Genomic DNA, 25,233 nt, shown 5'->3' with positions numbered 1-25,233 from the left:
GGCCCCGGGCTCCGAGCTGGGCTTCCTGCCCTTCCGCACGTCTTCCCCACAATTGCACCAAAGGCGCGGCCCAGCGCAAGGACGCCTCCGGCCCCACGCGCGGCGGGACACGCGCGGCCTCCCCCGGCAGCGCCGCCCTCCCCCGGGGCCCCAGGGGCGGGGCCGCGCGCCCACCGGAAGAGGCGGGGCCTGTCCCGGCGGGCGGGCGGCTTGATTGGCCCGAGCGGGCCTGACGCCCGATCCCGCTATAAGTGCGGGGCCGCGGCCATCTGCGCCACAGTCTGCCGAGAGTCGCCGCGGTTTCCTGCTTCAACAGTGCTTGGACGGAACCCGGCGCTCGACCACCCCCCCTCCGGCCGGCCGCCCAGAGCCAGCCCTCCGCCATCTCCTCACAGCGCCCTCGGACCGCCCCAAGGCTCCCGCCGCCGCTCCAGCGCCGCCACCGCCCGCCGCCGCCGCCTCTCCTCAGCCGCCGCCATGACGACCGCGTCCCCCTCGCAGGTGCGCCAGAACTACCACCAGGACTCGGAGGCCGCCATCAACCGCCAGATCAACCTGGAGCTCTACGCCTCCTACGTCTACCTGTCCATGGTGAGCGCGGGCGCGGCTTCTCCGGGCCGCGGGCGGCGGGGCGGGGCGGGGCGGGGCGGGGGTGTGGCTAACGGGCGGCCTCTCCCGCCTCCGCGCGCGCCCTGCAAGAAAATGGACGTTGCTCGAGGTCTCCCGGGACTTGCGCAGACATTCTGGCGAGTTCGCCCTTTCCGAGTGTCCCCTGGCAGGGCCGCCTCTGCGCACCCCCTCTATATTTAAAGAGAACCTGGTTTGCTGAAACCCTGGAGTCGGCCACGGTTGCGACCAGTACGATCCTGCAGCGAGGAAGGTGGTTTTGGCCTTTCCATCCCTTCCCCTGCGTCGATCACGTGATCCTGAGGTCGTCCTTTGGCTTGGGTAACGGGCGAAGTGGTCCAGCCCCCATCCTCTCCCCACCCCCACCGCCCCCCCCCCTTCGGGTATGGCGGAGCCTGCTGGGTAATGGTGTCGGATAGCAACGGCCGGGAGGGGCGGGGGTGGTCTGGTGCTCAGTGGCTTATCTCCTGTAGGCTGACCACTCTCGAGCAGCCGTCGCCACCCCTCTGTTGTGCTTATCTCTGGGTCCCACTTGAATCGAAGCGCGGAAATCTCCCCTTGCGAGGACACAGTTGTCTTAGTCATCCGTCCTTTTGCCTGGATACTTAATTCCTTATCTTTTTGGTGCCTGAGAGTTGTGGCCCTCTAACTGAACCCGTGGTTTTCGGATAAAGTACACCACCAGTAACTGGGCAAAGAATTTTTCCATGCGCCAATCAGTGGGCTCCGTTTTCCAAAATCCTGGTTTTGAGGCGAGGTGGTGGGAGTTTTACTTAGAATTGTCTTATGATTGTGCAAATTATCCAAGAATAGACCTGTTCCAGATGCATTTGAAAAACAGGCCTGGATTTCCATGACTGCCGTTCCATTTGAGGAATACCTGAATACAGCAAGTGTCTAAAACTGCATCAGGTTTTTTTTGTTTTTGTTTTGTTTTCTGCTGGCAACATATTTGTATTCAGGGTTTTTGTTTTGCTTTTTTTTTTTTGCTTTCTGCTGGCAATGTATTTGTATACCTTAGCATTGCCCACAGCTCACCATCCCTAATGGGTCAATTTTAGAAATTTGTTAAATTTAGAAATTTTACAGGCTGCTGTAAGCTGGCGAGTTCATGTTCTGACAGGGGTTAACCAGGGAGTAGAGAGAGAAGGCACTATTTGTGCAGGGTAAATACTCCCACACCCTCTCCAATCAAATTGGACGTTGGGCGGAAGAACTTTGCACTAATACAGAGCCTTAAGAAATTCCATGCTGGGGGCAATTCCATGGTATTCTAAAGGTTCCTTGTAGTAAACTTTCAATTTCAAGGACCAAAATAAAGACACAGTAATTACTGTTGTGTTCATTCCAGGAACACAGCCTGCCCCCAGTCTCCTTCAGCACAGATCCCTTTCTTGCTGCGCTTTGAGAAAGAAAGACTTAGGCCAGCAGAGTGCCTTTCTTGGGACTCCTTAGCCTAACATTGATGTTCCCCTTTCAGTCTTACTATTTTGACCGTGATGATGTGGCTTTGAAGAACTTTGCCAAATATTTTCTTCACCAATCTCATGAGGAGAGGGAACATGCTGAGAAGCTGATGAAGCTGCAGAACCAGCGAGGTGGCCGAATCTTCCTTCAGGATATCAAGGTGAACGAAAGATCCTAGAGGTGCCGTGCCTCCTAAGTAAGCTACCTAGCAGTCCTCGGGTGTCAGGAATCACTCGGAAGCTAGCAGTTGCCCTGATAAAACGAGGCGACTTCGGGATTTTGTGCTTTTTTTAGGCGTAACCATCTAAGCTAAAGGCGGCAAAGAGTAGTGGGCGAGGGTGTTAAGTTGGAAGCTGTTGCAGGAGAAACTTGGATGTCCCTTGTGAAGCGCACGTTTGAGGTCCTTGCTGACTGGTGGGCTGGTAGAGGCTGCAGGTGCGTTGACCTGACCTCCTCTCGTTCAGAAACCAGACCGTGACGATTGGGAGAACGGGCTGAATGCGATGGAGTGTGCGTTACACTTGGAAAAGAGTGTGAATCAGTCACTACTGGAACTGCACAAACTAGCCACTGACAAAAACGACCCCCATGTGAGTACTGACAACCGGGGAGCCCACGGAGGGAACCGTTTGCCTCTCCTGGGAAAGCTTACCAATAACGTTCTTCCCCATTTCTGTTTTCTAGTTGTGTGACTTCATTGAGACGCATTATCTGAATGAGCAGGTGAAATCCATCAAAGAACTGGGTGACCACGTAACCAACCTGCGCAAGATGGGGGCTCCCGAATCTGGCATGGCAGAGTATCTCTTTGACAAGCACACCTTGGGAAACAGTGATAATGAGAGCTAAGCCTTAGGCTGTCTTCCCATCGCCACACGGGTGACTTCCCCGGTCACCGAGGCAGTGCATGCGTGTTGGGGTTACCTTTCCCTTTTCTAGAAGTTGTACCAAAACATCTACTTAACTTCTTTCATTTGTACCGTTCCTTCAAATAAAGTAATTTGGCACCCAGCTGTTGTCTTTTGAGTCGTTGAGATGGGCTAGAATTGGATCCAGGTCCTCTGTGCAAAACCTGTGAGTGCTGCGCTTCAACCACGGTAACCAAATGAAATGCCTAGGAGGATTTGTATTTATTAAACTCTTCCGTTTGGGAAAGATGTCAAGGCTGGGGGTGTGGAATTCAGACAGGACGTAAGGACTCCGGATGCTGAATTTGATGTTTTGAATCACATGTTTCCGGTGATTCGGTCTAGCATTCACAATTTTTATGTACAAAAGGCACTTAAAGGCTTAAGTAGTCCTGAAACTACTGATTTTGTTACCCACTAAGCTAACCATTTAATCCAGGCTGTCATACGAACGTATGCTTCAGTGTGGACAGCTGTATGGCTATGACTGGATCAGTGTCCCGCTGGTGTACATGCAGGTAGGACCAGGCCGGTGAAGTGTCCCTCTCGGGGAAACAGGCTAAGAGTGTGCTTCCTCCCTAGAGAAAATTGGAGAAAGTTAACGTGAGTACAGAAGATCTCCACTTCAGTGTTAAAACTAGTTGCGTAGTGTGGCAAAGGTTGAGACATCTAAACTACACAACATCAGTGAGTAGCGTCAGGAGACCACAGAGCCATCTCCTTGCTAACAACTACATTAATGTCCTTTCCCGAACAAGCCACGGTGATTCGTAAGTTTCCGTCTGGCTAGAAACAAAACCGATGGTAGCCCTTTCCAGGCTTTTAATCACAAAGTGTGCATTCTGACCCGGAAGTTACTGCTCGAGAATCTAGAAATAGGAAGTTACACTTCCCACATCATGATTGGGGGTGGGGTAGGGTGGGTCTAACGGGTGAAATCCTGAATGTAGGGAAACACCTGCTGGGGTTTTGACAGCTTTGGATGGACCCCCGAGGCAGCATGAAGAGCAAGCACATAGAAGTTCAGAAGTCCTGATGAGTTCCCCAAAGCAGTAAGATACCCCCAGGGACCTGGCCACCCTCACCTTGACCATCTACCAGTTCCCAGGGGTGTAATAACTTTCCAGGACCACTGGAGGGTTGTGGGGCAGTGTTCATATGCGGTCACCCAGCTGAGGCTGGGTAAGTGAGTGGAGTTCTTAGGTTACAGCCTAGAGTTCCTAGCTCTGCCTCATGGTTTGGGGTCTGCTCCTCCAAAAGTGAGCTCCAGGGATAACATGCCCACCTAAGCCTGGCCTGGTAGCCCCCAGGCATCGTTGCAGTCAGTGCAACCTCAGCTTCCTTCACCTGGGACCCAGGGGACTCTTCCTGGTGGTATCAGCCTCTTGGGGGAAATGAGCAGAAGCCCTCAGCACTTAACTAGGGCCCTTGCTGAGGTGGCCAGGTGTGTGCCCCAAGGCAATGCAAGGGGTGAGTCCAGCATGCTCGGGCAGTGGGGGAACCGTAGGAAAAATGGTGGAAGAAAGGGTAGGCTCACAGCAAGGGAAGCTGGTGGGGCTTCCCCCCATGTGGGTGGGAGTGTGGGGAGGGGAGGAGGTGAAGTGACCTGGCTAAGGTAGAGAACCGACCTGTCTTCCAAGGCCCAGTAGGGATCTCCGTGACTTCTGAGTATTATCTCTATGTTGCTTGACTGGTCCAAAAGTGATTCTCTGAGATGATGTTCCGAGGTCTCCGACATGTCGGTCAGGTTAAACTCAACGGTTTTCTTCTTCATGTGACCCAATTGTGGGTTCTCCGTTGAGGACCCGACGCCATCTGAGAGCAGTTCAAAACTGTTCTCTCTGTCAGGAGTCACAGGCTGTAGGCTTTGGTCTTTGACAGCGCTGTCTGTGCCTGAGACTCTGCGAAGGCCTGAGGGTGCTGACTTTCCAGGTGGGAAGACCATAGGGGTGTGGCTGAGGGGCGTCTGGGGGGCACTGTGGTAGCCTGACCTCCCGTATAGTGCAGCAGTCTCGAAAGCATCATCCTCCTCCTCAATCTTCCAAGGCTTGCCGCCTTCCTGGTTCCTAGGGTGCTGTCTGGCACTCCCGAGTTTCTTGGGCTGGCCCTCTTGGAGAAGGCCTTCTTTCTTGGGTCGCAGTAGTTTGGTCTTTGAGTTTGTCCTGGGGGGATGGTGGTCGTGGGACTGTAGCCCTAGGAAGCGGCCAATGATGCCAGTTTGAGGGTCCTCCTCCTCTTCTGGATTTGCCTGAAACCCCATGTCTTCCTTATGCAGACTGTAAAGGAGACTCGGTTGAGCAGCGGACAAGGACCAAAGCCTGACTTGACTTCTCCTTCACCCCCTCTTTTCCCTCTCTATGGCCCAAAGCCAAAGACACACAGTGTTTCTCACTATGCCTGGACTCACCTCTCTCCCGACCCATCCTCTACTGCCCTGTGAATCCTTCCAGGCCCGGCTCCCCTCACTGTTGTGTGCCTCCCTCTTGCCCGTGTTGACTAACCCCTCCTTGCCCCCCCCCCCCCCCCAGCCTGGCACTTAAGGGCTCTGTCTTCATCTCCGTCTTCTCGTGAGCATCCCTCACTCCAGGCGAGCAGAATACTGCTCCCCAGGTCTGGTCAGTCACATGAGGCCCAGGAGTGACTCTGGGCAGGTTGGGGGTTTGCGGTTGTAACTGCGGAGCAGCATATCCACAAAGAAGTCTGGCTTTCTGGAAGCCCAAGGCCTTTGCTCTGCAGGAAAGAGCCCGCCTGTCCCAGAGTGTGGCCTGCCCTCGCTCGTGTCCACATTCTCCCCACGCTTCAAGGCCCAGCTCCGGGTCCAGCTGGAGGCCACCTCTCAGGCCAAAGGCGGTCTCTTGTTCTATGTTCCGTCTCCCCCAGGCACCTGGTACTTTGTACCTTGTATCCAGAGTTGGGGCCTTGGGTTTGAGTCCCCTCACTGAATTGTGTGTTCCTTGCAGACAAGGTCTATGTATTACTATTCTCTGTCCTCCACCCAACCTTCAGCTGCCAGAGTGCAGACCACATGGAATTCAAAAGCAACTTCCAGAAATGCTTCTGACCCGAGCCAGCCTCCAGCCTTCATGTGATCACTTTTTCAAACCTTCCTCACACCTACTAGAGACTCTCGCTAATTCTAATTATGGCTTAAGAGGATATTTGGTTTTTATTTTTATGTTATTAATTAATTAATTTATTTATTAACATTTATTTTTGAGAGAGCACGAGCAGGGGAGGGGCAGAGAGAGAGAGGGAGACACAGAATCCGAAGCAGGCTCCAAGGCTCTGAGCTGTCAGCACAGAGCCCGACGCGGGGCTCAAACTCGCAAACCGCGAGATCATGACCTGAACTGAAGTCAGATGCTTAACTGACTGAGCCACCCAGACGCCCCAGATATATGGTTTTGTTTTGTTTTGTTTTTTTAATTTTATTTTTTTAACATTTATTTATTTTTGAGACAGAGAGAGACAGAGCATGAACGGGGGAGGGTCAGAGAGAGGGAGACACAGAATCTGAAGCAGGCTCCAGGCTCTGAGCTGTCAGCACAGAGCCCGACGCGGGGCTCGAACTCACGGACCGCGAGATCATGACCTGAGCCGGAGTTGGCCGCCCAACCGACTGAGCCACCCAGGCGCCCCCAGATATATGGTTTTTAAAAGACAATAGTGCTGGGGCACCTGGGTGGCTCAGCTAGTTAAGCACCCGACTTCATCTCAGGTCATGATCTCATGGTTTGTGAGTTTGAGCCCCGCATCGGGGGCCCACCATCTATGCAGAGCCTGCTTGGGATTCTCTCTCTCTCTCTCTCTCTCTCTCTCTCTGCCCCTGTCTCGCTTGTGCTTACTCTTTCTCTCTCTCTCTCAAAAATAAATAAACTTTAAAAAGCCTCTCGAAGAAAAAAAAAGACAACAATGCTTAATACTGTGGAAGAAAATCTTGATGGTATGGATCCTGACATGCAGATGACTCTATATAGTCCTCCCCACTCTCATACTGGGGACAGAGGGCTGTCTGGGATGGCCCTTCAGCCCACTGTGACCCTGCTGCAGCTTAGAAGGGATTCGGACGGAATCAGGGAAACAGGACCCATGTGTGGGGAAGTCTGGCTGGCTGCGGTGGGTGACCTGAGGCCTGTGCTCTGTAGCACGGAGCCTACCCAGAAGTTACCTGTGATGACCCAGCGTCTTGCTGGGGACATGCTTGCCGTCCTTCCCCTCACTTCCTCCCCCTCCCCGCTTTCACTCCCCGTCCAAACTCCCTGGCTTATCAGGAAACGTAGTTCCGGACCAGAGCTGGGAACCAGGCTCTGACATCCCAACTGCATCACTGATCACTGACTGCCCTTGAGTAAGTGCCTTCTTTTCTCAGGACCTGTTTCCAGCTCTGGACGTGGGGGGCTTAGACTGGCTGTACCTAAAATCCCTTACAGCTTTAGGAATTACTAAACAGTACAAGGTAAGGATGTGGAGATAGAAGCAGACACACCTGGTCCACGTGTATCACTTGCTAACTCTGTGACCTTGGGCTGGACAACCCACTTAACCTCTCTGAACTTGGACTTAATCACCCGAAAACTGGAGGTACCAAACCATTGGGAGGAAAAAGAGAGTTTATACAAAGAGCTTAGCAGAATTCCCAGCACTTAGCACACATCCGATACGTATTAACCAGCGCTATTCTAAGTTTTCAGGCAGGCCCTTGCACTTGGGCTTTTCGACTCACCAAAGTGGTCCCGGGCACTGCTCACCTGATGTTGAAGGTAGAGCCTAAAAAGGAGGGTCGACGATACTGGGCGGAAGCAGCTGTATAGGGGGGTTGCGGTTCTGGATCATTCCAGTACATATCCCGCTCCATTGGGGGCAGGTCCTGGTGCATCTCGTCCACAGCCAACAGGGACACCTGGTTGCCAGGCACAGAAGGAAAATCCAGCAGAAAGGTCAGCCCAAGCAGGACCTTGAATTTGCTAGATGACTTGGAGAGGTCACTTCCCTCTCTCTGGGCCTCAGTTTCCCTACTTGTGAAATGGAGAGACTGATGCCCATCTTCAGCCTCGGAAGTTGGGGTGAGAATCCTGTGAATGAATGGTTGGCTGGGAGGGGCAGTTCACGCTGAGGCCTTCCTGCAGACCTGTGGGGTCCCCTCCCTGGCCCTTTCAGGGAAGGACCACAGGATAGGCGCCCCCTCTCCCCAAATACCTGCAGGCTCCTGTCGACAATCCAGTTGGTCTCAAAGTCATCATCATCCTCTCCAAATGGGTTGATGAGCTGCTCTGCCACCTTGGGGAGAGGTGAGGCTCTGGAAATCCTCAGGTAGACTCCCTGCAGCCTGCTCCCTGGCCTTAAACTTTCAGCTCCTTCTAGTTCCACGCCCCCCTCGATGCCTGGCCTCCCTAACCACCATCTCCAGAGCCAGTATGTCCTTCCCTTTAGGGAAGCTCTTCAGGGAAGGGCTGTCCTTCATTGTGTCACTCAGTACCAGTCATCACTGGTACCTCCCAAACCTATATGCTCCCCGGAGTTCCAGAATTCTGTGCGTTCGTTCATTTACTCATTCCAGTCTTCAAACACTCATTTATTCATTGTTTTCAATGCAACAGAGACGTTGAGGCTGTGATCAAATAAAGGGTGGCCCAGGCAGGATGAATCCTGGCACTAACCTGTGAAGTCCCCTGACAAAGCCCCGCAGTAGGGGTGAGCTGCACTGAGGGTTCAAGGGACATCCCGTAAGCCGCTGGGGAATTTCAACCAGAAAAAATGGGTGTGATCTGGTTTGAAGCGAAGATGACTGAGGGGCTGAGGGTGTGGATGGGGAAGGAATAGCTCTGTGTGTGTGTGTGTGTGTGTGTGTGTGTGTGCGCGCGCGCGCGCGCGCAAACCATGCACAGGAGGGAGGGAGGAGGCAACGTGCCATCACCACCGCTACCAAAAAATAAAGGAAAAAAGGAAGAGACAGAGGGTGGGTGAGAAATGGAGGAAAGATCTGGGGCGCCTGGGTGGCTCAGTCGGTTGAGTGTCTGACTCAGGTCATGATCTCGAGGTCCGTGGGTTCGAGCCCCGCGTTGGGCTCTGTGCTGACAGCTCGGAGTCTGGAGCCTGCTTTGCATTCTGTGCCCCTGCCTCTCTCTGCCCCTCCCCCACTCATGCTCTGTCTTGCTCTGTCTCTCAAAAGTAAATGTTAAAAAATTAAAAAAAAAAAAAAAAAAAAAAAAAGAAACGGAGGAAAGATAAAGAGATGGAGAGGAAATGGTGCTGTTCAGAACTCCTGTTAGGGACAGCTCCGGATGTAGTGGGAGGAAAACCTGGAAGAGCCACTTGGGGTGGGGATGAGACACCTTCCCCCATCCCGCCCTGGATAGATTTCTTGAGTAAGGAGAGGTGGTGCTAATCTGCCTTGAAAGGATGGGGGCTAGGGTAGTTAACATCAGGGCTTTTGCTTTACTAAGCAGAGGGGACAAATTTGGGACCAGAGCCTCATCACTGGGGACGGTGAGGAGTTGCCTCGCCAGTGGGGTCAGCTACTGCCATCTTAGTCCATACATTTCCCTTATTCCGGACAGATGTTTGGAGAACGTTCTCTTGAGGGGACATCTAATGGTTTGACAACTGAGCTTTCCCTGTCTCTTCCCTGCCGGCTATGTCCTAGGCCTCGGGTGAAGCACTGAGATCAGACACAGGCCTCTGGCGGGTCCTGCTCTTCTCTGGGCCTCAGTTTCTTCCTATGTTAAGACACGGGGAAGGAGGAGACCAGAGGGTGGTGGGCGGGGCCCAGCAGCCCACTTCCCACATTTGAGACTCTCCTTTCCTGGCTGAGCATGGACCTCCTGGCCGTGACCTCACCCGGTCTTGTGAGGCAGAGAATCTCACCTTCAGCCAGCCAGCATAGAAAAAGAACTGCAGAAACGTGAAAACGGGCACAACGAGGTCCAGCTCATGGCCAGGATAGGCCTTGGCCGGGTTCAGAAACTGCCGCCCGATCAAGCAAGCCAGGAAGAAGCTGTAAACCGCCACGGTCACCACCTGGGAGGAAAGGGAGGTGGCAGCAGAAATGAGCTGGGGGAGGCCCAGAAGTCAGGAAGCTCCCTAGGCTGGGAGAACGAGACCTTGCTCTGACTTGTGCGGTCCAGTGACTCTGGGTCTCTGTGATCTCTAAAACGGGGATGACAAACTGAGGGTCGATGGGGGAGGGGAGGGAGGGGAGGGTGGGTGACGGGTACTGAGGAGGGTACCTGTTGGGATGAGCGCTGGGCGTTGTATGGAAACCAATCTGACAAATTTCGTATTAAAAAATAAATAAATAAAAAATAAAATAAAATAGGGATGATCACACTGCCTCTGCTGGGCTGAACCAGGCAGGAGCCCAGACTCTTCCAACTCGGCACTGGAGAGAACCCGCAAAGTCCAGATCTAACTCCCAGGGGGAGCCTCTTAGCCCCTAAGTGAGCCCTTCCTATGACAGGCTGTTTCCCCAAGTCCTACCAGCGCCCCCCACCTCGTTTCCCAAATGGGCAGCTTCACTGGCTTAGTCCTCACCTGTGTGTACACCAGTGGGACACTGATCCAGTCATAGGCAAACAGGAGTCCACACTGAGTACGCAAGACGTTCATCTCCTGGGGAGCAGGAGGGAGGGTTGGGGTTCTGACCACAGTGTGCTCTCCCAAGCTCAAACCCTCATGGTCCAGCCCTGGCTGTGTGGTCATGGGCGGCTCCCTTAACCTCTCTGTGCCTCAGCCTCCTCATCTGTCAAAAAGGAACCAGGATCTCCGAGGCTCACTCTAGAGAGGAAGTGGGAAGGGAACCGGGGGCAAGGGGCCACGGTGGGTTGTGGAATGCTGTTGGACAAAATCCTACAATCTCAAGGCAGGTTCTGGGAAGACCCTCAAGCCTCCTCTTTGTAGGAAACTTTGTGCAACCTCGGGCACAGCCCGTCCCCACTCTGCAACAGCCCCATCTGTGTCGGGAAGCTCACGTTCAACAGGCTCTGGAGCAGGACAGGGTCCCGGATTCGACCTCCGATCCACGCCTTCATTGACAGGTTGGCAAACCACACCCAGGGCACCCAGAACGTGTTGTGCGGCAAGCTCAGCTTTTCTAAGTGCTTGCGTTCCGCGGGGGTCATAAAGCCTGCGGGGTGGAGTTAAGAAGGCAGCGGGTGGGGGAACCTGCAGAAGGGACGGGCTGGCAGGGGTGGCCAGGCCAGGCCTTGCCGAAGCCCAGGATTTAGGGCCAAGTTCATTGGGACCTTTGAGCTTCTTTGCCATCCTCCTTCAACAAATAATTACTGAGTGCCTACTATGTGCCCTTCTGGCCTGAGCACGCGAGAAGTGTCTGTCTTCTTAATGAGGACCAGCTCAGGTAAGGGCCAGGGAAGGTCAGAGACTGAAAACCCGCAGAGCTGGACGGGGAAGGACAGAGGCAGGCAGACAGGTACTTTCTTGCCGATTCCCAAAGCCCCACTCCGGGCCCTCAGTCCCCACTCTTCTCTCATCCCCCAAGGGTCCCTTAGCCATATCTCAAAACCCTCTCCTCGCGTGGTTCCCCGGGCCTCGCCCCACCCACCTTCGCGCACCTGACTCCGCCCCGCCCAATTCGACCCAGGTATCGACCCCATCCCCACCCAATCATCAGCAGGCAGGCCTCTGGCTCCACCCACCGGCCCTGCCCCCGCCCCGCCAGCCCCGCCGGCCCCGCCCACCTGCTTTCACCAGATGCTGGGAACTGGGAAAGCGCTTGTAGACTGCGGCGCTGACGCTGCGCAGGATCAGTACGTTGCCCAGGTTGGCGTAGCGGATGAGCGTGCGCCGCAGCAGCCGGCCTTGCTCGTCCTTGCCCTCCACCAAGCCCGACACCAGGTTCATAAGGCGATCGGGCCATGGCAGGTTCTCGTACTGGTTCCACCAGCGGGTCACGACCAGCGTCACGTAGAAGCCTGGGCAGGAGAAGGGGGAGGGGGGCGAGGCGAGGGCCCAGGCTGCGGCCAGAGCCAAACAAGGGCGACGCCTGGTTTCTCCATCTTTGTGATGGGAGCGGGGCCCAGCCCCAACCCTCCTGGAAGGCACTCAGCAGGGGAAGACCATCGCCGCAGAAAGGCGCAAGAGCCCCAAGCTCTCGCTCCCAGAGGCCCCCCCGCTTAACCCAGAAATCTGCCAGACCCCTCCCCTCCTGCGCACAGGCTCCAGGGACCCTGTCAGGGCTGCCCTCAGAAACTGGGGTCTTGAGTGCCAACAGCAGGACGTCCTTCCTAATGTCTAACTTCATTCCGTCTGGGAGCAGTCCCCCCATTTCTCTGAACTGCCAAGAGGCACTGACATTCCAGTGGCCTTCACCAGCTAGTTCCTCGTAGCCCCTGTCTGGAGCCTGGAGCAGCCCCTGGGACCCCGACGTTCAGAAGGGGGAGCTCACCCAGCACGAAGGAAATGGGGATGAGCTGGATGTAACTGTCGCAATACAGAGTCAGTTTCTCAAACATCACCTGCTGTTCCTCCGTGAGGGCCATCCTGGGGGGGAGGGGGATGTGTAGACATGGCTGAGACAGGTACCACGTCCAGCCAGGCCTAGGGTAGGAATGTGACTGCCGCTTTGCTCCCCCACCACTTCCCTGCCCCTTTCACTGGCCCAACCCGTCCTTCTCTGGCAACCCCAAACCCCAAGGGGGCCTCTGCTCCATGGCTGGAAGAGGCCCCCTCAGGAGGTTTTCTGTGAGCTATAGGAAGGTCTCGCCAGGAGTTCGTTTCAGGCACCACTGACCCCCTTTTAAAGGATCCCAAGCAGGTTCAAATAGCATTTGGTGTTTAAAAAGCGTATGAGGCGCCTGGGTGGCTCAGTCGGTTGGGCGGCTGACTTCCGTTTGCGTCATGATCTCACAGTCCGTGGGTTCGAGCCCCACATCAGGCTCGGTGCTGACAGCTCAGAGCCTGGAGCCTGCTTCGGATTCTGTGTCTCCCTCTCTCTCTCTGCCCCTCCCCCTCTTGTGTGCGTGTGCGTGCTCTGGCAAAAATAAATAAACGTTAAAAAAATGTTTTTAATAAAAATATGTATGGGGGGGGGGAGGGTTGAATAGGTGAAGCCCGGAGGACTTTTAAGGCAGTGAAACTACTGTGTATGAGACTAAAATGGTGAATACATATCATTTATGCATCTGTCCAAACCCACAGAATGCACAACACCGAGCATGGACCTTGGTGTATAGTATGAACTTTGGGTGACAATGATGTGACCGTGTGGGTTCATCCATTACAACACATAGGCCACTTTGCCGTGGGATGTTGATAGTGGGGGAGGCTGTGTGTGTTCGAGGGAGAATATGGAAACCCTACCTTCTGTTCAATTTTGCTATCAACTTAAAACTCTCAGAAATGAACTCTAATTTTTCTTTAAAAAGGATCTTGATGGCCTAGTAACAACCAAAGAAAATCACCGTGCTTCGTTATTGGCATTGTAATTACGAACCCAAGAACTTTCCCTATGTAAGAGCCCTTCAATCCATTTCGGTCGTAAGTGCTTTTTTCCATTCAAAATGCTTTCGTATATTCTGTGATTGTATCTGTCCTATATTTTATTGTTTAAATAAACATGTTTATTGGAGGGGGGAAAAGTATGGTCTGGGATTGAGCTTGTGTGGGACTCAGGAAAACAGGCTGGCTGAGTGGGACCAGGTAAGGCCTGGGTTCCCGGGCCTGTCCCTGAGTTGGGAGAAAGATACTCCTGGCCTGCCGTGAGCTGCCCTCCCAGTCTGACTCCTTTTATGTCTTCCCAACCCCCAGCCCCCAGCCCCCAGCCCCCAGGGCTTGGCTAGGAGCTCAGGTCAGCCTTATAGGACGCTGGTCCTGTAAGAGTGTCCCCCTAGTTGTTCCAAGCCCCAGCTGCGCCCCTCCCGGGCCCCACCCCAGCCTGTCCCCCTGCACCTGTAAATGAAGCGGATGATGTAGTAGCTGAGCAAAAAGATGAGGAACTCGCCATAGATCAGCTTGTAGATGCTGCCGCGCCAGCACAGGAGCAGGCGGGAGAAGGAGCCTAAGCGGGCATTAGCCACTTGGCTTGAATAGGTGACGGTCATGACTGAGCACGGGGGGGCACGCTAGTAGACAGACAGGGAAGGGACACCGATGAGGGCCTGGCAGGGAGCAGGGGTCTTGGTCAGAGCTTGTCTGGGCGTCATGCGTGATCTTAGCCAGGACTCCTCCCTGCTCTGGGCCTCAGCTTTCCTGTCTGGACACTGGGAGGGGGATGAGGTGGCCTCAAAGGCCCTTTTGGCTCTTCTTGACTGTGGGACATGGGAAGCCAGGGAAGTGAGCCCAGAGCTGCCCACAGCCTTGGCAGAGAAGACACAGATAGGTCTGTGCCCTCGAGTTGTCTGACAGAGGTAATGACAACAGCAATAGCAAAGTCCACACATTGGGCTTGGTCCCCCGAGCCCATCTTGTTCACTAGCTCCCCAAGCACCCTCAGCCACTTTGGACCAAGACTGGTGAGGGGCCTCGTCGGTCTTGTCCACTTCCCTGTCCCCACTGCCCAGAACAGAGTCTGGCTGCTAGAGATGCTCAAATGATGTTTACTGATCAGTGACCCCAGGGCCTTTCCACTTGCTAATCCTTGTGCCTGGAGGATGCTCTTCCTAATCTAACCGTGTGGCTCATTCCCACTTCGGGTCGTCTGCTCAGAAAGAATGCCGCCCACTACTCTACCTGGAGATAGCCTCCCAGTGCCACTGGTTCTCTGTCCCCTCATCTTATCGATTTTTCTCCATAGCATTTCTCTTGTTATACTTGAATTGGATGTCTGCCTATTCCCGCCTTAGAATGGAAGCTTCCACGGTGTTCTCATAGCAGGTGCTCAGGACAAACTTCCCGAAGCAATGGCTGCCACCTGCCCTCCCCCTACTCGCTCTGATGCAGCTGGGGTGGCTGTCTTTGTGCCTTGTGCACACCAAACTCATTCCCACCTCAGAGACTTTGCGCACACACACACACACACACACACACACACACATACCGGTGGCCCCCCCCCCCCCCCCCCCCCGCACACACGTGCTGCCCATGTGTCCGCATCACCCGCACCGTTGCAAGGACAGCCATCTACCCCAGGGGCCCTCAAAGCCCCGGCCCCGCCTGCCTGGGCCAACCGCTACTCACAGGAGGAGCTCCAGTCCTCTCAGGGAATCCCACGACATTTCTGGCCACTGGACCGATGGGACTCTTGGGGGTCCTGTGGCCAGTGACCCTGCCCACGCTTCGGGGCCAGCCCTGCCCATGCGTGTGTTAGGCGGTCACTTGACTGCCTAATCCAGGGCCTCCACAAAGGAGCCCTTGTTTCGGCCCCTCCTCATAATCTGCACATTAGCAGCCGGCACAGCCTAGCCAGGGCCCCTCTAATTCCTTCCTGGGGGCTGTGGGGGCTGAGACCAGGGCTAGAATTTGGGGCAACTCCCTTCCACCATGGGCCCAATCCCGCCATTTTCTCTGGCCCCTCAAATCCAGAGACCGAAGGATCTGTTTCTGACGGCTGAGGTCTTGCAGGGAGAGCTGTCGGGAGTGGGGCCGGGGCCCTGGTCCTCATCTCCGGTGCCAGGAGCTACACGAGAGAGGGAGCCCCGGCCCAGGCCCTTCGGGGTTTGGGCAGCATGGAGGGCAGTGAAAAGAACACTGGACCATGGTCAGAAGTCCTGGCTTCCAGTCCTGGCTCTGCCACCCGTGTGGCTGACCCCAGTGGGCCTCTGTGTCTCCCTAGGCCTCAGTGTCCCTATCCAAAAAAGATGGCCTCGCTTTAGGCCTCATCACCTTTTTAAGAGTGACATTGGTCTTCCTATGCTGGTGAGGAGCTCTGATTGGCTGATGGTGACATCATAGGTTTTTCGGGCTGTGATTGGCTGGCAGAATCCAGTTAGTGGGTTGGTTCATAGCTACGGAAGAAGGCGGGGGTAGGAGGCTGCTGTGTGGGGGCTGGGCCTGGTGAAGGATGACGCAGCAGCCTCAGTGTTTTTGTTGCTGGCTTTTAGCCAGCCCACGCAAAATGGGGGTATGTACCCAGGTCCCCAGGGGCAGCTGGTTAACGTCTCAGCACCTGCTTCCAAACAGTTTAATACATCAGTCTATACGCAAGGGCCCTAAGCCTCTGGAAATGATGGCTGTCCAGGACAGGCTCCTCTTGTGAAAGCTGGAAGCCCCAGGGGCTTTTGGTCTTCAGCGAGTGGCCATAGGAAGAGTCTGGAATGTATCCGAAACATGCAGCTTCTCGGGATCTTGCTCCAGAGTCTGATTCTGCGACCGGGTTGGGGGTCGTGGGGGAGCGGCGGGCTGCGTTTCTAACGAGCGCTGCTGGCCCACGTCTGAAGATCGCACTTCCGGAAGCCCTGATTTACAAAATGACCTCGAGCCTTAAAATCAATCCATGCCTTCCCTGCCTTCCCTCCCTCCCCCCTCTCCTCCCTCCATCCTTTTCTCCCTCGTCTCTCTTTCCCCCTCTCTGACATACTCCTAAGTGTTCACAATGCTGAGATTGCAGGTGGCTTTTGTGCGCCGTTTCACAACCACCTTGCGTATTTTTCTAATCACAGCAAACAACAAGGCCATTGCAGTTGGGGGGGGGGGGTGTCTTCGAGGACGATTTGCTACATGCAGCCTGTGCAGTGGGAAACATCTTTCCCATCGCTGTCCTTCCCTTGAGCCTCAGCGTCCTCGTCTGGAAAATGGGACAATAGCACTACCTCAGCAATGAGAACGATGGGTGATGATTCAGTCAAACCAGTGGTTCTCGTGCCCGGCTGCCGGCCCCTGGTGCGTCCGCCCCCACCCCTGCAGATTCGGTTGGGTGGACGGGCCCCAGACCCTCATGTTTTCTCAAGTTCCTCAGGCAAGGCCAACGGACAACGTGGGTTGAGAATCACTGCTGGAAGGGTTAATTCCCTACCTTGCATTCCGTCTTCCCCCACCCAGAAATATCTACACTCCAGGGAGAGCTCTCCACTTAGCAGATGCTCAATATATTTTTAGTTAGAACTGAAACATGTGCCTAGCACCCGTCTGGCGCGGGCATGCTCACTTAACGTTAGCTGAAGGAGTGAATGAAGCACCTCCCTTTTTGCGCGCTCAGGTTCCTGCCTCCCCTATCATGACCACTGGAGGGCGCCCCTGACTCGCTGGCTCCCGCCACGGAAGCCCTGTTGGCTGATGAGCGGTCTGTAGGGACCCTGGAGCTGGCCCTGGAGGCTCCTCCTTCTCCTTCACCCTGACCAGCAGCTGTAGAGCCATGAAAGAGAGTCGGAAGACACCGTGGCATCCGGAGTTCTCTCTCTCCCGTGAACTTCAGGTTCCTTGCCGATATCCCAAAAGTCCTACCAGGACCAGCTGACAGTGCTGTGCCCCCCTCCTTCCCCTCCCAGATGCCCCAGGATATCCACAGACACACCCGGTGAGAAGCTGCTCCTGGCCCCGGCCCAGTGCTAAGACAGGTAGACCCTAGGCATAAGTCGGGGTCTTTTCCAGTGGCTCCCAGCCATGAAAATGTCCCCAGCCTGCATCTCAGGCACACAGAGAGGCTACAGCAAGCACTGATCGGCCCACGCTGTGCTTGGACAAAGGGCCCCAGGATTGACCCCTGCAAGGATGGAGTCCACCCCAGTCAGGGTCATCCTCTTTTGCTTTCTGTTCGACAAAGTAGTCCTCCGACAAACCGTTTCTGATGCCGGAATTAAGCCTCATCCGATTCCTCCTGCGTCCAAAAATTCATAGTCAGATAAAAACGAAGGAAACTCTTCAATAACTTTAACACAAAATGGCAAGTCCTCGTATCTGTGTCAGGGACACAGAGGTCAGGGAAACTGTTACACACAAGGGATCATTTCAGCCGGGTCCTGAGGGATGGGTAGGAGTTCGCCGGAGCTGAGAAGGACGGAGGGGTATTACATATAAGGGAAAGTCCATGCAAAGTCACGGAGGCATTTCTGAGGGACAGTTCGGTAGGGTATTATCTACATTTTACAGAGGAGGACCCTGAAGCTCAAGGCCTGTTGTGTCCAAGGCCACACAGCTATAAAAGGCTAGGCTGGGGCTGAAATCTGGGGCTTTTCATTTTGAATCCTGTGGCTTTTTCATGACCCGCCATCACCTCTCTAGTGGATGTCAGTTTTGGGGGGTGGGGTGGGGGCAGAGGCTTACTCTTAGGGTAGTGGTCTCTGTTGGGGTTAAAGGGACGTCCAGGGGGATAGGAGACACACAGAAGAGACGCTGACCGCAGCAGAGCCATAGCTCTCGAGGCCACCAGCGGAGAGCCATCTCCGGAGGCAGACAAAGCAGAGCTGGGAAGATGGGGGGAGGTTCCGGGGACAGAATGCTATGGTCTTTTCATCTAGAATCACCATGGCAACAGGAGCATCACAGAGGGCCTGCCACTGTGCCCTTCCAGGCCAGCCCCAGCTGGGCAGGAAGCAGAGGACCCAGCTTGGCTGGGGGGCAGTGGGCAGGAGGCCCTGGGGTGGCCCAACCAGCCCTGGATGCTGCCTCCCGGCTCTGTGTAGGGTACTTCCCGGCCCACACCCCTCTCTTAGGCCAATCACAGAAAGAACAGGGCAGAAGCCAAGAGAGAAAAAGGAGGGGGCTGGGCATATCTGGTCAGAGGAGGGGAGGGACCCTACCAGCCTGGGGCCTGGAAGTAATACAGATAACAACATCTCTACACTGGGGCCAGCAGCCCCGATCCCTGAAGGGCTGGGTAGACTCAACACCCCAAGAGACGAACACATGAGCTCCGGCTCCTGTAGAAAGACAACGGGGACGGGGAGAGGCTGGGACACGCCGGGACACGCCGGGCCCAGCTTCACCAAGCCCAATCCTGCCAATGACAATGGAATAGCATCGAATGGTCTGGAGCCAGCCCAGCCGGATACGAAAGGCAAGAGGATTCACCACAGCCTCGCGGAGAACGCTGGGATCTCCGAGCGGCCCTGTCCCCATGGACTCTGCCCCACTGAGGCCAGCCAGGCGAGGGGCAGACCCCATCCACAACCCCCTTCCCCACCAGCTTAGAGCTGGGGCTAATGGGCAGGTGAGGAGGTGGGGGAGAACCCCAGGCCAGGGTTCTCCTGAAGAACCACGCGGGGTTTAAGAAGACCTGGGTGCTGTCACACCTTCACTACATGCGAGTCGGTAGCCTCAGGCTTCCTGATCTGTGGAATGGGCACATTAACGGCTGTGAGAGAACACAGATGGCTGCTCATCCACCCGCTTACTTGGTGGACAAAGACACCGAGGTGTAGAGAAAGGAACGGACTTAACTCAAGTCACAAAGAATTAGAGGCAGAGCTGGGAGGGTGTGAGGAGGCCACCTGTCCAGGTCAGAGCAGTGCGTCCCTTCACTGTTCCGGGACGTTCCTGCTGTTCAGCTCCCACGGGTGCGTGCTGAATGTCAGCTGTGCTTAGCCCCGTGCTGGGCATTGTGGGAGGGGAAGAGAAGAAGCTATGGTTTCCCCGATATCTTGAGCGTTTACTGGGTGCCAGGCAGTGCACGGAGCGCTATTTCGAAATGATTTCATCTCATCATCGGAACTGGGGACCAGGAAGTGTTACCCACCTGTCACAGGTAGGTGTCAAGGCCCAGAGAGAAGCGAAGTACCTCGTCCGAGCCTCCACTCACACCCGAGTCTCAAGGCCGTCGCAGACTGCCTCCTGGCCCTCGGTTACTGACCCCGGGTTGGTCGGCGGGTCAGGCTGCCTGGCAGCGGTGTCCTGGAGGGGACTCCTCTGCTCTGTGGGCGGCTGGACCAGGCGGCCAGATCAGGTGGGAGTCTGTGTGCCAGTTTCCAGGGCAGTCTTCTCCAGGAGGGGGCCAGGTGGGTGAAACAGACCCAAGGGCAGTGGGGAGGATGGCAGACGGGCGGGCCAGCTGAGGAGTAAGCCGTGTTGGTGGCTATCTGTTAGGTCGACGGGACCACCCAGCAAGCCGCCTTGAGTGGCCTTGAAGTGTCTCAGCCCCAGGTTGCCCGGACAACCACAGCTTCAACCCTTCTTCTCCACCGCAGCCTGGGGTTTCAGAGTTAGCAAATAAAAACAGAGGGCAGTCAGTTACATCTGAATTTCGGATAAACCTCAGTGGGTCCTACACTACATAGGCCCCGGGGGGGCGGGGGGGGGGAGGGCATCCAGAAGCAAGAGTCTTCTCTGTGTGGGCATCTCCGCTGCGGTGCACCTGCTTCCTCTGCTGCTTGGGCTGCTGATTTCAGGAGCCTGGCTGCTCCAGGGGAGGTCGGGGGAAGCTTGCTGGGAATGCAGACTCTCTCAGGTCCCACCCTAGCCCGCTCGATCAGAATCTGCACTTTAACAAGATCCCCCGGGAGGTCTGTGTGCAGCTGACAGTTGGACAGCCTTGTTTCACACAGCAACAGGAGCGATTTAAGTTTTTTCTGGCACCGCATGTTTATTGTAGGCAGCTAGGAAAATGCAGCGCGGTGAAGAAAACCAACATCGCCGAGGATTATCATTTTGATGTATCTCCTTCCTATCTTTTAACATGGAGGTAAAATGCACATACCATCAAAGTCACGATTTTAACCGTTTTCCATGTACAATTAATTCAGCGGCTTTTACTTCATCCAACCATCGGCACTAATTCTAGAACATTTTCGTCACCCGGATGGAAACTCGGTACCTATTACTCAGTCACTCCCCGTTCACCCCTTTCTCCCATCCCTGGTAACCATCAATCTACTGCTGTCTCTATGGCTTTGCCTTTTCTTGACATTTCATATAAATGGAATCAAAGAACGTTTGTCCTTTTATGTCTGGCTTCTTTCCCTTGGCCTCATGTTTTCAAGGTTCAGCCACATTATAGCGCATGTTGGTGCTTTATTCCTTTCTGGGTTGAATAATATTCCACCGTATGGATATACCCCAGTTTGTTTATTCCCTCCTTGGTTGGTGGACATCTGGATTGTTTCCATTTTTTTTTTTATCTACTATGTATATTTATAGACATGGTTTTCTTTAAACGTTCATTTCTTTGGGGTATATACCTAGGAGTGAAATTGTTGGATCACATGGTAATTCTCTGGCTAACTTCTCAAGGAGCTGCCTGTTTTCCACAGTGGCTGTACCATTCTACATTCTTACCAGCACTGCCTGACGGATTCCTGTTTCTCCAACTTGTTATTTTCCTTAAAAACAAAAAAACAAAACAAAAACAAAAACAAAAACAAAACCATGCTATCTCAGTGGTGTCTCCTTGTGGTTTTGACTCGCATTTCCCTCATGACCAATGATGTTGAACCTCTCATGTGCCTATTGGTTATTTGCACGTCTTCATTGGAGAAATGTCTATCCAAGTCCTTTGCCTATCTTTTAATTGGATTGTATTCCTATTGTTTGAGTTATAAGAGTTCTTTGTATATTCTGGATGCTAGACTCTTACAAGATATATATGATTCACAACTATTTTTCCCCATTCTTTGGTTTGTTTTTTCACCTTCTTGAGAATGTTCTTTGATGCACAAAAGGTTTTTTGTTTGTTTGTTTGTTTGTTTGTTTTTAGGGGTGCCTGGGTGGCTCAATTGGTTAAGCGTCCCACTTCAGCTCAGGTTATGATCTCACAGTTCATGAGTTTGAGCCCCACGTCGGGCTCTGTGCTGATAGCTCAGAGCCTGGAGCCTGCTTCAGATTCTGTGTCTCCCTCTCTCTCTGCCCTTTCTCCACTCACGTCTGTCTCTGTTTCTCAAAAATAAACATTAAAAAATTTTTTTAAGTTTTTTTTTTTGTTTTTTTTTGTTTTTTTTTTTTACAAAGTTCAGTTCATTTTTTCTTTTGTTCTTTGTTCTTTTGGTGTCATATCTAAGAAATCGTTACCAAATCCAAGGTCATAAAAATTTACTGTTAAGTTTTCTGATGGTTCTGTAGCTCCAGGTCTTACACGTAGGTCTTTGACATATTTTGAGTTAATTTTTGTATGTGGTGAGAGGTAGGGGTGCAACTTCATTCTTTTTCCTTGTCTTTGTCTTTTTCTTTTTCTTTTCTTTTCTTTCTTTCTTTTTTTTTTTTTTTTTTTTTTTTTTTTTTTTTTTTTTTTTTGAGAGAGGGAGAGAGAGAGAGTGCAAGCCAGGGAGGGGAAAAAAGAGAGGTAGACAGTGGATCCGAAGCAGGCTCTGTGCTGACGGCAACAGCTTGATGTGGGGTTCAAACCCACAAACCATGAGATCATGACCTGAATTGAAGTCAGACGCTTAACCTACTGAGCCACCCAGGTGCCCTGTCTTTTTTTCCTTTTTAAGTAATCTCTACACCCAACGTGGGGCTCGAACGCAGACCCTGAGATCAAGAGTCACATGCTCTACCAACTGAGCCATCCACCGACTCTTTTCTTTTGCATGCAGATATCCAGTTGTCCAAGCACTATTATTTGAAAAGATTATTCTTTCCCCACTGAATGGTCTTGCCACTCTTGTTGAAAATCACTTGTCAATAGATGTATGGGTTTACTTCTGGACTCCTGATTTTATTCCATTCGTCTATATATCTTTATGCCAGTACCACACTGTTTTGGTTGTGTAGCTTTGTAGAAGTTTTGAAACTGGGAAGTGTGAGTTCTCCAATTTTGCTTTTCCATTTCAAGATTGTTTGGGCCATGTAGGATCCCTTAAAATTCCATATGAATTTGAGGATCAACTTGCTCATTTCTGCAAAAAAGACAGTTGGAATTTTGATGGAGATTGCGTTGAGTCTGTAGATCACTTTGCTTTCTTTACAATGTTGTTTCTGTACAGTCCATGAACATAGGATGTCTTTTCATTTACTTAGATCTGTTTAAATTTCTTTCAACAATGTTTTGTAGTTTTCAGTGTACAAGTCTTGTACTCCTTTGTTAATCTTATTCCTAAATATTTTATTATTTTTTATAATATTATAAATGAAGCTTTCTTTTTTTTAATGTTTATTTTTGGGAGAGAGAGAGTGTGTGTGTGTGAGTGGGGGAGGGGCAGAGAGAGAGGGAGATACAGAATCCTAAGCAGGCTCCAGGCTCTGAGCTGTCAGCACAGAGCCTGATGCAGGGGGCTCAAACTCACAAACCGTGAGATCATGAACTGAGCTGAAGTCGGACTCCTAACCGATTGAGCCACCCAGGCACCCCAGTGAAGTTGTTTTTCTAAATTTCTTTTCCAGATTGTTCATTGCTGGTGTATAGAAATACAACTGATTTTTGCATATTGATCTGATATTCTGCAACTTTGCTGAATTCATTTATTAGCTATGATAGTGTCTGTGTGGATTCTTTAGGATTTTCTACGTATAAGATTACACCATCTACAAATAGAGACAGTTTTACTACTTCTCTTCCAATTTGGATGCCTTTTATTTACTTTCTTCCCATGGCTAAAACTTCCAGTAAAATGTTGAATAGAAGTGGCAAGACCAGACATCCTCGTAGTGTTTCTGATCTTAGGAGGAAAGCTTTCAGTCTTTCACCATTGAGTATGATATTAACTGTGGATTTTCACCGATCTCCGTTATTGAGCTAAGAAAGTACCCTCTGAGTCCTAGTTTTATGAGTATTTTTACCATGAAAGGTGTTAGGTGGGTTTTCCCCCCAAACTTTGTTTATTGTGGTAAAATGTAACACAACATAACATTTAAAATTTTACCCGTTTCTTTTTTTTTTTTTTAATATATGTATTTATTTCGATAGGGAGAGAGAGAATGCCAAACAGACTCCACAGTGTCAGCACAGAGCCCAATATGGGGCTTGAACTCACCAACCATGAGATCATGACCTGAGCTAAAATCAAGAGTCAGACGCTTACCTGACTGAGCCACCCAGTGGTCATTCCAACAAATGCCCTCCTTAATGCCCATCACCCATTTGGATCATCCCCCTACCCAACACCCCTCCAGCAACCCTGTTTGTTCTCTGTATTTAAGAGTCTCTTATGGTTTGCCTCCCTCTCTGTTCTTATGTTCTTCTTCCTTCCCTTCCCCTATGTTCATCTGTTGTGTTTCTTAAATTCCACATATGAGTGAAATGATATATTTGTATTTCTCAGACTAACTTATTTCGCTTAGCATGATACAATCTAGTTCCATCCAGGTTGTTGCAAATGGCAAGATTTCATTCTTTTTGATTGCCAAATAATAGTCCATTGTGTATATATATACCGTTATCTTTATCCATTCATCAGTCAATGGACATTGGGCTCTTTCCATACTTTGGCTATTGTCGATAGTGCTGCTATAAACATTTGGGTGTAGGTGCCCCTTTGAATCAGCATTTTTGTATCCTTTGGATAAATACCTGGTAGTGCAATGGCTGGTCTTAGGTTAGCTCTATTTTTAATTTTTTGAGGAACCTCCACACTGTTCTCCAGGGTGGCTGCACCAGTTTGCATTCCCACCAACAGTGCAAAAGGGTTTCCTTTTCTCTGCATCCTCACCAACATTTGTTGTCTCCTGAGTTTAATTTTAGCCATTCTGACAGGGGTGAGGTGGTATCTCATTGTGGTTTTGATTTGTATTTCCTGATGATGAGTGATGTTGAGCATCTTTTTTGCATGTCTGTTCGCCATCTGGATGTCTTCTTTGGAAAAATGTGTGTTCATATCTTTTGACCGTTTCTTCACTGGATCACTTGTTTTTTGGGATTGAGTTTGATAAGTTCTTTATAGATTTTGGATAATAACCCTTTGCCCAATATGTCATTTGCAAATATCTTCTCCCATTCTGTCAGTTGCCTTTTAGTTTTGTTGATTGTGCAGAAGCTTTTTATCTTGATGAGGTCCCAATAGTTCATTTCTAAGTATCTCATATAAGTGGAATCATACAGTATTTATCTTTTTGTGACTGGCTTATTTCACTTACCATAATATTTTCAAGGTTCATCAGTAAGGGTGTTGGGTTTTATCAAATTATTTTTCTACATCCGTTGACATGGTCATGCGACTCTTTTCCTCTATTCCATTAATACTGTGTATTACATTGATTAATGTTCATAAGTTGAACCGCCTTTGCATTCTTGGGATAAATCCCACTTGCCCATATGGTATGATCATTTTAATTGCTGGATTCAAATGTCTCAGTATTTTGTTGATAATTTTTGCATCTATATTCATAAGGAATATTGGTCTATAGATATCTTTCCTTATAATTTCTTTGTCTGGCCTTAGTGTCAAAGTAACACTGGCATCATGGAATGAATTAGGAAGCAGAGTCTATTTTTTGGAAAAGTTTGAGAAAGGTTGGTATTCATTTTTCTTTAAATGTTTGA

General features: G+C 51.9%; 3 protein-coding genes and 1 long non-coding RNA gene across 7 annotated transcripts in view; 2 read left to right on the top strand and 2 right to left on the bottom strand.

Annotated features, from left to right (window-relative positions):
• Window positions 1-204: 204 nt before the first annotated feature.
• FTH1 (ferritin heavy chain 1) lies at window positions 205-3,105 on the top strand. Its single transcript, XM_045485536.1, has 4 exons — window positions 205-591; window positions 2,108-2,254; window positions 2,559-2,684; window positions 2,779-3,105. Exons 1-4 carry the CDS (start codon window positions 478-480, stop codon window positions 2,941-2,943), a joined length of 552 nt encoding a protein of 183 aa, XP_045341492.1. The 5' UTR covers window positions 205-477; the 3' UTR covers window positions 2,944-3,105.
• On the bottom strand, window positions 2,778-15,285 carry BEST1 (bestrophin 1). 3 transcript variants are annotated; one of them, XM_045485533.1, is made up of 11 exons: window positions 15,132-15,284; window positions 13,905-14,077; window positions 12,403-12,497; window positions 11,696-11,929; window positions 10,970-11,124; window positions 10,533-10,610; window positions 9,867-10,019; window positions 8,199-8,279; window positions 7,751-7,902; window positions 4,631-5,278; window positions 2,778-3,580 (listed from the first exon to the last, which is right to left on the bottom strand). In XM_045485533.1, the coding sequence occupies exons 2-11, from the start codon at window positions 14,054-14,056 to the stop codon at window positions 3,562-3,564; spliced, it is 1,767 nt and encodes a 588-aa protein (XP_045341489.1). In that variant the 5' UTR covers window positions 14,057-14,077; window positions 15,132-15,284; the 3' UTR covers window positions 2,778-3,561. The 3 variants fall into 3 exon arrangements, with proteins under 3 accessions (XP_045341489.1, XP_045341490.1, XP_045341491.1); XM_045485534.1 differs by lacking the exon at window positions 8,199-8,279 and having other exon boundaries at window positions 15,132-15,285; XM_045485535.1 differs by lacking the exons at window positions 8,199-8,279; window positions 9,867-10,019; window positions 10,533-10,610 and having other exon boundaries at window positions 15,132-15,283.
• Window positions 15,286-17,744: 2,459 nt separating this feature from the next.
• On the bottom strand, window positions 17,745-18,310 carry LOC123601806. The gene is made up of 2 exons (XR_006714260.1): window positions 18,153-18,310; window positions 17,745-17,876 (listed from the first exon to the last, which is right to left on the bottom strand). It is a non-coding gene; the product is annotated as an uncharacterized LOC123601806 (long non-coding RNA).
• A 320-nt stretch (window positions 18,311-18,630) lies between these two features.
• RAB3IL1 (RAB3A interacting protein like 1) overlaps window positions 18,631-25,233 on the top strand; it is a 43,014-nt gene continuing 36,411 nt past the window's right edge. The window contains exons 1-2 of one of the 2 annotated variants that reach the window (XM_045485523.1): window positions 18,631-18,974; window positions 20,416-20,505. In XM_045485523.1, coding sequence (XP_045341479.1) covers window positions 18,853-18,974; window positions 20,416-20,505 — 212 coding nt within the window. In that variant the 5' untranslated portion in view covers window positions 18,631-18,852. The remainder of the gene's footprint in view (window positions 18,975-20,415; window positions 20,506-25,233) is intronic. The other variant, XM_045485525.1, reaches the window with a different exon arrangement.

This window comes from Leopardus geoffroyi, chromosome D1 (assembly GCF_018350155.1).
Source record: "Leopardus geoffroyi isolate Oge1 chromosome D1, O.geoffroyi_Oge1_pat1.0, whole genome shotgun sequence".
NCBI classification, from domain to species: Eukaryota; Metazoa; Chordata; class Mammalia; order Carnivora; family Felidae; genus Leopardus; species Leopardus geoffroyi.
This window is presented reverse-complemented; position numbering and strand designations above follow the sequence as displayed.